A 10,840-nucleotide genomic window follows, 5' to 3' on the forward strand; every position below is an offset into this window, starting at 1 on the left:
ACAACGATGGGTCATCCATTAGGTAAACATGTTGATTAAATGTACAATGTCTAAATAATAAAATATTAAAATTAAAAGTACAATGTTATAAAAAGAACTGGTAAATGCTATAATAAAGTAATTTTAAAAAATACAATGTTGTAATGAGAAATGTCACACCAGCTATAGTACATGTAGACAACCTATATGGACAATGAAGTGGTATGGAAACCTGATATAATGAGTAATTAAAAAATCAAAATATTAGTCAATGTTATAATAAGTAAAAAATTTCAATCTACAGTGCCTTGATAAAAAAAATTTGAAAATACATTGTTGTAATAAGAAAAACTGAAAGTACTATACTATAATAAAGAAGTTTATGAAAATAGGTTACTGTTTCGTGCATATAAAAACGTATAAAAATAATATTCTGAGCACAACAAACTGGAAATTTAATAAGAATAAAATACGATAAATAAAGTTTAAATAATGGATAAAATATAAAGAATGAGATATTTTTAATGTTTTAGAAAGAAAAAAAAAATTAGGCTTATTTTGAGGGTATATTAGTAAAATATAGACTTGTTTCACTTTGTTTCATGGGACAGAAGTGAAACACGCCTATTTCATTTTGTTCCTATATATTTCTCTCTGCATTTTATATAGTTGTGGTTGTGATTTATTGTAAAGTCTTAAATTTTTAGCAATGCTCGCTACAATAGCGATAGTTTGTAATTTATTATCTATGCAAGTAACTTTTAACTATTTCTTTTTCTTCTACTATAATTTTTTTACTTTAAGTATCAGCTAAGCACTCCTTTGGGTGTGGGTGTGGGTGTGAGTCGAACCTAAGAGTAGTAACCAACACTTAGGTGTTGCCATCGTTGTTAACTCTTGAGCTTGGTTAGTCGAGTTGAAGTTTTAACTCAACGCAGATAAGCCAATCACTTGAAAGTGTTAGTATTAGGTCCTAGACTTAGAGATGTGTGGATTCTGAAATACAGGTTGAGCAATGCAAGAAGGTTTGAGAAAGTTTTTTATAATCACGTTGGTTGATACAAAATTAGGTCAATCCATATTTATTGGGTTGAAATTGGGTTAGGATTATGTGAACCTGATGCACTTCTATGCTATAAATTGAATATAATTTTTAAGTTATTGATTAATATATATATATACATCAGACATTAGACCAATCCATAATTAGCTATATTCAAAATCATGTCACAATATCAACCGTAATTTTTCTTTTTTATTTGCATGAACCTTCAACTTTCTTTTTTGAGTTTGTCAATCTTTTTTGTATGTTATCATTTTGATTTTACATTGTTTAAACACAAACACTTAACTAGACTGTAAAATGATATAACAAACAAAGTTTCAACCCGACGAACCCGCATTTTGGGTTGGGTTGAGATTTTTCAAAGCGCAAACATTAGATTAGGTTGTTCAAATAGTTTTTCCAAAACAATCTCTGAAACCAACTTGGATACTCTGAAACCCTAAAACTTGATCCATGTGAATACGATCTTGATATTTTTACCACTTTATTACTTGAAAACAATCATAGTCTAATACGATTTCCCCGACCACTCTACAATCAACTTACATAGTCCAAAACAACCATCGTTTTTCGGAACAAGAATTACCCGATGATGCCATAACTTTGCCATCTCTACTTAAACTAGCTATAACCAGAACCTTTGATACATCGATGATGGTGACCGAAATACAGAAAATTGGAAGAAGCAGGTCGGGTTTTTTTATAAACAGAGTGTCTCTATCTAAACACCTCTTCCTTTCATGATCAAACTCTCCTCGTGTATCGTCTTAGTAGACACGAGGTTTGTAGAGTACCAACATGCTTGTATAGGTGCTATCTGGTCCTACCGCTTGGACAACAGCACCAGAATCAACATCGACACGGATACTCCGATCTTGAACCCTGGCCGCTCCCAGAAATTTTGGTTTTCGCCACAACCTGAACCTCCATTCTTTGCTGCTAATTCGTCTCTCACTTCTTTCAAAGCTTTGTCTCTTCTCTCTCCGATCTGCAGTATGACAACAAGTAAACTAACCAAAAACACCTAGTACTCTTGGTTTACATACAACAAGTAGGTGGAGTTGTTTGATTACCCTTTGGAGCTTTCGGGTTTGAGCCCGAGCTTCGTGAAGACAAAACTCCAGTTTGAGAACCCTTTTCTTCAAATCCTGATCGGCTCTGCGATGTTTCTCCAACTGTAACATGCATGCAAGTGTATGAAAAACAATCTTTATTCATATGTGAATTAGTAATAAAAGTAACTATCTTCATATGTGAATTAGTGATAAAAACGAGTTAATTAAACGTAAATATATACTTGGGACTCCAGATCCTTGGTTTTGAGCTTCCAGTGTGCAGACATAACCCGAATTTCGTCTCTCAGCTTGGCTATTTCTTCATCCTTGGTTGATAAGAGTTTGGCTAAGTTGTCAAGGTTTCTAGGTGAAACCTCATCAAGTATCCTCCTCAATTCAGAATCATGATTAGCTTTTGCTAGAGCTTGCATGATGTCGTGCTCGACTCGTAAGACTTCATCTTTCAGTTGTTTTTGGGAAGATTCTCGTGATTGAAGATCCTTCTGCAAGAGATCTAGTTGTTCTCCCAACTTATTAACTCGACTCTCATGCTCTTTCAATGACCTATTCTTTTGTTCCAGTTCCTTCAACAGGGCCTTGCATTGAAGCTGTGCAGATTCAGCTGAAGCTGCACTTGCATCTGCTGTTGCTTTTGTGGATGAAAGTTGTGACATAAGATCATCCAAGTCCCGTAGGTACTGTTAACACCCATGTCACATATCGTTAAATTAATCATGTTTACTGAATACATATACATATATATATACACACACACACACATATATTTGCAAGACCATCGGCTAATTTCGCTTTTTAACTAACAGTCTTGATCACGGTTAACAAACCCAGAATCATAATCGCATGAGTCTAAGGGGCTGTTTGGTTGGTTTTCCGTCAAGTCCCTGTGTATAGATTGAGAAGATTTTTGTTTGGAAGAGCTTTTTCATGGATGAAAGGAGGGTGTTTTTTAATTGGGAGGGGCAAGCTTGAAAAAAAAACTTGGCTTTCTGCATAAACCTCCCTAATAAAAGCTTACTGAATAAGCCACTACTAAACAACCATGTATAATCAACCGAATAAGCTGTGAGTTTCATTAATCTGCTAACAAACAGGCCCTAACACGTCAAAAAGCTAGTGATTTGGGCTAGTAACCACAAAATCATAGATAAGCACAAGTCAAACCAAGAATGGTATATAATAAGAGATCATTTAATACAGAATGTGGAACCACCCTTAATAAATTGTGAATATACATACATTTAAGGCCATGCAGATTCAATAACTCATTCTGGGTCCACGTATATATATATATATATATATATATATATCATCTATTGACCGACATTAGCTGTGGAATAATACATTTAGATAAAAATAAAAAAAGTCGAGAAATTCAACAAAAAGAATCAAGAAAATGGTTGTAATTTTTGGGCAAAAAGTTGATTACAGGCAACCCCAACCGGGCGTTACACGGAACCTGAGACATCTCTTGTATAGGGCAAAGTCACCTCAACTGAGCTACACGCCACAGGGTGTCAAATCATTAAACTAAGGGTATAGTAGTTGTGATCTACTGTTACCATTACAACTCTTGAGAAATAAGTTGAAATATCTTTACAATCATTGTGTTGACTGTTTTAAATAGAAAGTTTTGGTCTACTCATAAATAAGCAAAAGATTCAGCTGTTGGTTTCATGAGCTGGTCTGTTAAGACAATCTAATCAATTATATGATGCATATTCTTCTACAATAACTAGCTTTCCTTTCCTAAAATGGAAAATCAAGAATTCTTGCTAATACCAGTTATGAATTCAAAAGAGAAATTATATATCATCAACAGGAATACCATATCAAAATGAGAAAAAGACACCTCCCAATATCAGTAACAGTGAAGTTAGTAAAGGTTACATCTATTTCAGGTTCATCATCAAGATGTGAGAAGAAGGAAACAAAAAGAAAAAGGTTGGAAATAAAAGAATCTAAATTTACTGATATGATTACTCCCTCTGTCCCAATGTTATACGTGTCTACAATACTATTTTAGTTTGTCTCAAAATAAGTGTCAACTTTTACTTTCCCGTTCTACCCTTGATTATGAGATGGAGAAAATTTCTCTCTCTCAATAATTAAGGGTAAAATTGTCCTTTTGTTAACTAAAAAGTGTAATAATTGCACAATACTAAAACTGTTTGTGGAAGTATTATTATTTATTGATCAACCATTACTCATCCTCAAAAGTCAGGTATTATTAACCACAAGGGTGGTGCCTGATTGGTTTGAGCTTGGCTCCAAAGGTCAAAAGTACCAGGAGGTCCCAGGTTCAAATCCAAGGAGAAATAAAGATCCTCTTGTGGCCACAGAGGTTCAAATAAGCAGGTGGTCCCTGGGATTAGTTGGTTTGCATAGTGGGTTGGATATCCAGGTTAATTAAAAAAAGGTAAGGTATTATTGATCCTATCTAGAAAACCCCACAAGGAATTCTATGTGGACAAAAAGGGAAATGTATATGGAGTAGCTAGTGGTACATAATCAAGAAAGAAAGGCACCAAATATTATATCTTACTATTGGAGTGTGTGTGTGTGTGTGTGTCTCCTCCAGGTTATTCAAGATTGGCAAAAGACAAACATTTTCAACCATAAAGTGGAATAACCCAAAAAGATGGAAACTATTCTTATTCTAAGTGCACCAAAAAGCCAAAGGGAAACAGACATTAAAAATTTTGCTTTGAATAAACATATTTGAATCATAGAAACTAAACCAGATCAAATCAAATCAAGGTTTCAACTCTACATTAACCATCTTCAATCATATGTTGTAAGCAAGTTGGAGACAAAGTCAAACCTTTTCGGCATCCGATGATGATGCTTGAAGCTGTAGGTTTTTCTCATCTAAATTCTTCTGCAATCTAGAAATCTCTAGTTCCATATTCCTAGCTCTAGCTTCTGCTTCCTGTAGTAGAAAATATATATAATTGTTAGGAAAAATTGGATCAGATCTACAAATATTCATTCAGAAAACAAGTTGGAATTGAGTAAAGAAATCAAGAACACATGCCTGTCTAGTTAAAGATTCCTTAGCGAATGATTGTTCCTGGAACGAAAGACGGGTTCGGACCTCCTTGAGCTCAGCAGCAAGTGAGACCACATTCCGGCGAAAGTTCTGTTTCTTCTCGCTTAGATCCCTCAACAATGGATCAATTTCCATCTTCCAATTGAAAAAAAGAGAAATCTAGAATGACCCTTAAAACCCTAGATGGATTATCAAGATTCAAGCCCATAAAGCAATCTGTTTTCTACTCTTTCACATCTTCTTCTAGCATGTGAACAAAAAGTAGCAGCTTTATTTCAAAGGGAAGTGAAGTCAAAGAAATAGAATAATAACCCAGTCTGTAACTTGTATATATGAATCTACTTATTGGATTTCCCTTTCAGGTTAAAAACGAAACCCATCAAAGATTAATAGATATAATAATTCTCAGAAACTCACCTGTCTGTCTATTTTAAAAAAAAACAGATGACTATCAGAAGTCATCTGAACCGCACATTTGGCATCTTAAGGAAATTAAAAAGACATCACATGAAACTTGTTCCTTCCCCAGAAGCCATTGATATCATCGACATCGACCCAATATTGATGTGAAATGGTGGGTTAAAATTTATACTTATTCAAACCATAAAAAAGGGATTATTACATCATCTTTTTGTCCATTCTGATTTGGACAAATTTCTAGGTTTCAATTTCAAATATCCCTCCAAAATCAAAAACCCAGATACAGAAATCAGTTAAAATCGAAACACCCGTATGAAAAAACCCATCCAGACTAAAGATTCAGCTTGCAAGCTAGTGAGAAAGTTGAAAGAGGGACAAGGAGGACTTACGAAGGAGATCTTCAGGAGCAAAACTGTTGACGAAAGAGGAAAGAGAGAGGTAGGTTCGGATTTGAGGGTTATGTAAAAGAAAGAGGTGGGTAAGAATTGAAGGTCATAAATGACAAAAACCGAACCTATTGGTTGGGTTTGACCATGAGCGCGGCAAAAAATCAAAAATTTTGGTCGATATGCGAACCTCCTGCTTTCCATGTAAGCAATTGCTGATTTTTGGTATCTTTCTGTAGTAAAGATGACGGTGAGAGTTACATTTTAGAGTAAATTACACTTCTGGTCCCTGTGGTTTGTTACAGAGTTGAATCCCGTCTCTTATTTCAAAATAATTACATTGAGCATCCTTATGGTTCGTATTTCGTTATAAGTAAGGGTGCTCAAAAACCCGACCAACCCAACTCAACACGAAATAACTCAACCAGATGTCTAATCGAGTTGTAACATTGTCAAACCGTATGTATTGGGTTATTATTATTTGAATACAACTCAATCCGATGAACCTGATATTCTTTTATTTATTGGATTTAATATGATTGTTGAATTTATATTAATATGTACATTAGACAATTACACTATCATGTATGTTCTTCCTATATACATATTTTCAGTCTATTAACATCTTTATATAACTCATTCGTATATATGTTCAGTAACTGTGAACATATATATGTAAATTGAGAAAATTAACTGAATATGATATACGTAAGAAGTATGAGTAAGTTGTATCAAATGATTGATGATGAAAAATAAATTATGAGTAGAGAAGTAACATATTCTATGTTAGAAAAATATTTTAATATATACAAAAGTATCAACCCGACCAACCCGTATGGGTTGGGTTTTGATGGGATAAGATTTTTCCAAACCGCAAACATTTGATTGGGTTGTTCAAATGTTTTCAACCTGATCAACTCAAACCCATGAACACCCCTATTGGTGAGGAATTGAGGATCGTCAAAAGGAGAGAAGTGGGAGAGTATATTAAGAATTATGTGTCTATATATATATATATATATATATATATATATATATATATATATATATTATCGGTTGTGTTCCCATGAGAAAGAGAGTTCAGTTGAGGAAGCGTAAGAAGGGATTGCCACTATTGGATGTACATTCGGATGAGATGCATCGGATCAATTCTTGTATCAAGCGTGATTCATGGGTGGGTTTGAGATTAAAGGTGATCAAGGGTCCGGATCCTTTTCTTACGCTTCTCACATTAACTCTCATTCCCACACGATGTATCTCCTAAATATTACATTAATATATAAATAAATTTATAAATTACATTAATATTATTTATGTACGAAAATAAGTGAAAAATGAAAAGACCAGTTATATCTTTAACTGATCTTAGGTAAATGGAGTTAGGTCAAAGAACCCATATGTAACAAATGTGGAACCACAATGATCATAACTGTAATTATTTTGTTTGAGGGGCTCAATCTATAATCTTCATATAACCATAATGACCAAGTTTGTAATTTACTCCATATATTATATTATAATAATAGGTTTATATATAGAGGGTGTTTGTGATTGTTTGTAAAAACATTTTATTGACTTATTATGATGTGACATCGATAATAAGCACTTTTGAGTGTTTGGATCAATAACTTATACCGGTGCCAACCCGGTAGTAACAAGTTTTAAAAAAAGTTAAACTCTTCTAACTTATAATAAGTTGATAAGTGCTTTTGTAGAAAAGTATAAGTTGTTTCAAATAAGCAATCCCAAAAAAATGCATTGTGGATGCTCTTAGTTGTGGAGTTTTACTGGTTCTTATACTACTGAGGTGACAATGATGTAAAAAAAATGAAAAGTAATATTTTTTGAGATTTCACCAATGTGGTTTATAAAATTTTAAGGTCTTTATTTAGTTTTTTATTACAAATCATTGTCAACTTAATAACTTAGAACAGCTCTAACAACTGTGATAAAATGGAGATTTCTGATACACTGTTGTTCAAAAAGCATTTTATATTATATCCTAAAAAACAAAAGAGAAATGGTGGAAATTTTTAAAATTGGAAACTTTGTGTGTAAAAAAAATAACTGATATTTAATTATTTCTCACCAATAAGAAAACATTGAAATTATTTGTATACAATAGAAAATTAATATTATATTAAATGTATTTAATATTTTAATAATGTAATAAATGTTTGAATCTCTAAAATAAAGTAACCGTTGGAGTTTGATGTACATGTTTTTAGAGATTTAGGCTTTGTTTGTTTTTTGAAAAAAAAAAAACTTTTAACAGTCTCTTATGTCTGATTCGTTAGGAGGTATGATCATTCAGACTGTTTGTTTGTTTTTTTTCAATTTTTCATAGGCACTTATATCTTATTGTCATCTTATTTGGTAAGAGGCAAACCATTCTGTTATTTGCATCTTATTGTTCTCGAAACGTTTAATAACGATGTTTCTCAATCAATTAACTTTAATCGATCATTTCTCTCAATTGACCATTACCAAATCGATCATCACATCTCTCATTGGTGTATTTTAATAGGATTTAAATGTGTTAAATACCGTTAATGACATATTTTCGTTTAAATGAATGCTAATTAATAAATATGTGAAATTGTATTAATTTATCTATAAATTCAATATTATAATTTTATAATCAATAAAATAGACAATTTACAATAAAAAAATTCATGCGTTTTTTTACTTTTCAGGCTCAATTTCAGCTTCATATCATTTATATTCTTATTTATAAAAATCAATTAAAATTTATATAAATTCATATTAATTTTTATTGAGAAAATATTATTATTTTAATTATGTAATTATTTTAGGTAACTTTTTTATTTAATTATATTAATACAATATATATATATATATATATATTATATAAATTATTCTCAATAATTCCTAAATTTATATAATTGAATAAAAGTTGAGTTACCAAGAAACCCGTGGTTGTATAAAAGTTTATATGATAAAAATTATAAAAGGGAAATTACAAAAATCCGTAAATTTAAAAAAAAATATGTATACAATTTCTTTTTATTAATTAAATATAAGACAAACTGCATGAAAAATTAACTTATTTTAATTTGATTTTTATTTTAGATAAAGTACTTTTAAAAGTTTCATTTTGGTAGTCTAAGATGTAAAGTTTTAAAAATGTAAGTACCTCGGGTAAACGGTTGAAGCCTTGACCGGTTATCATATTGATGTGGCGAGTAATATGGTATCCAACTCAGTGTTATTTGCTGGCGTGGTTAGTGACATGATTTTTTTTTAATCTAAAATTAGTCTTCAACCAGTTACCCAAATACTTTAATTTTTAAAACTTTACATCTTAGATATCAAAATAAAAAAATTTGAAAGTACGTTGTCTAAAATTAGTCTTCAACCGGTTATCCGAATACTCTAATTATTTATTCACTTTATATTATTTATAATTATATTTAGATATGATTATTAGAATTATATTAATTAATAAAACCGATTAAATACGAAAATTTTAAAATATTTTATATAGTTGAACATAAGAAAACATTCTAAGGGTATTTGGGTCTTTTTTTTTTACGCTTGTTGTCTTTATCTTATTAAAAGATCATGTTTTTTTATTGTAGTATTATATATCTATACCTACATGTGTTTCTACGTATATGTATATGCTGTAATTTCTTAACTGTCGCAGTTTCTATTCTTGTTAATAGTTTGAGAAGAGTTGCTCTATGGTAGGGGTGAGCAGCGGAACCGGGTATCCGTTTGCGGAACCGGAACCGCCTTGGAACCGCCGGTTTCGGAACCTGAACCGATATGAGTGGTTCCGATTCCGGTTCCTAAAATACGGAACCGATTGAGAACGGTTCCGGTTCCGGTTCTTAATTTTTCGGAACCGTTACCCGCCGGGTACTCGCCAGAACCGGTTCCGGGACCGGGTATCCTGAACCGGAACCGGCGGGTACCCAGTGTTTTTCAATAAAAAAATAATTACTTTTTTTTAATACCAAATGTATATTATGTTACATCTTCAAAGGACGTGGTCATCTTCATTTTTCATCAACTTTCTAGTTCTATTAAACTACACTTCATAGTATGTAATCGTTAAGTTTTGAACATTTACAATTATAGTATGTAATCGTTAAACTTTGAAYATTTTMTATTAGTCTATTATGGTTTATAATCGTTAAACAATATTTGTAACCATTATTCCGTATAATTTGTATTCTTGTTTATTTAATTTAGTGTTTTGGCAATGTTTTATTTTTTATTTCTAAATAACAAAATTTTAATATTTTAGAAAGCGGATACTCGGAACCGCACCCGGTTCCCGGCGGTTCCGGTTCCAAAAATTCAAGAACCACTCTAACCGGTTCCGGTTCCAATATCTCAAGAACCGCCGGTTCCGGTTCCTGTCAAAAAGGGCGGGTACCCGCCTATGCTCACCCCTACTCTCTGGAGAGCACAATACGATGAAATTTGTAAGCTATGTTTGGCCGCATAAATGCTCAAATACGATCAATTTTTTGGATCTACATTGGATCTCACCTGAATCGCCCCATCTATCCTCCTGAGGAGAAGTTTGGTAATAGAGTGGAGGAGAGAGGGAGATCGGTCATCGTCCCTAAGGGTGCTCAAAAACCCGACCAACCCAACCCGACGTGAAATAACCCAACCTGAAGCAACTCGATGTTTAATCGAGTTGTAAAATCTTCAAAAGTATGTATTGGGTTGAAATTAGGTTACGGTCATTTGAATCCAACCCGATGACCCGATGTCTTTTTTGTATTCAATATGATTGTTAAGTCCTTATTAATATGTACACTAGATAATTATACCACCACGTACTTTTTCATTTACATATACTTTCATTATCTTATTCGTCTCT

The 10,840-nt window shown here is 32.4% G+C and overlaps 1 protein-coding gene across 3 annotated transcripts; it reads right to left on the minus strand.

Moving 5' to 3' along the window:
• Positions 1 to 1,505: 1,505 nt before the first annotated feature.
• Positions 1,506 to 6,052, minus strand: LOC112509314 (nuclear envelope-associated protein 2-like). Of its 3 annotated transcripts, none has more exons than XM_025114203.1 (6): positions 5,980 to 6,052; positions 5,156 to 5,413; positions 4,943 to 5,050; positions 2,343 to 2,798; positions 2,119 to 2,220; positions 1,506 to 2,033 (listed from the first exon to the last, which is right to left on the minus strand). In XM_025114203.1, the coding sequence occupies exons 2-6, from the start codon at positions 5,303 to 5,305 to the stop codon at positions 1,869 to 1,871; spliced, it is 981 nt and encodes a 326-aa protein (XP_024969971.1). In that variant the 5' UTR covers positions 5,306 to 5,413; positions 5,980 to 6,052; the 3' UTR covers positions 1,506 to 1,868. The 3 variants fall into 3 exon arrangements, with proteins under 3 accessions (XP_024969971.1, XP_024969973.1, XP_024969972.1); XM_025114205.1 differs by having other exon boundaries at positions 5,156 to 5,305; positions 5,980 to 6,036; XM_025114204.1 differs by having other exon boundaries at positions 5,156 to 5,410; positions 5,980 to 5,996.
• Between the last annotated feature and the right edge of the window lie 4,788 nt (positions 6,053 to 10,840).

This window comes from Cynara cardunculus (assembly GCF_001531365.2).
Source record: "Cynara cardunculus var. scolymus isolate 2C chromosome LG 3, CcrdV1, whole genome shotgun sequence".
Taxonomy (NCBI): Eukaryota; Viridiplantae; Streptophyta; class Magnoliopsida; order Asterales; family Asteraceae; genus Cynara; species Cynara cardunculus.

What these genes read in the sequence shown, in the direction of transcription:
- LOC112509314 (XM_025114203.1), bottom strand. Translation starts at nt 5,305, where the DNA reads ATGGAAATTGATCCATTGTTGAGGGATCTAAGCGAGAAGAAACAGAAC. An exon ending in AGGAATCTTTAACTAGACAG is followed by an intron (nt 5,051 to 5,155) that starts GCATGTGTTCTT and finishes TTTCTACTACAG; the next exon opens with GAAGCAGAAGCTAGAGCTAG. An exon ending in CCAAGGATCTGGAGTCCCAA is followed by an intron (nt 2,221 to 2,342) that starts GTATATATTTAC and finishes TGCATGTTACAG; the next exon opens with TTGGAGAAACATCGCAGAGC.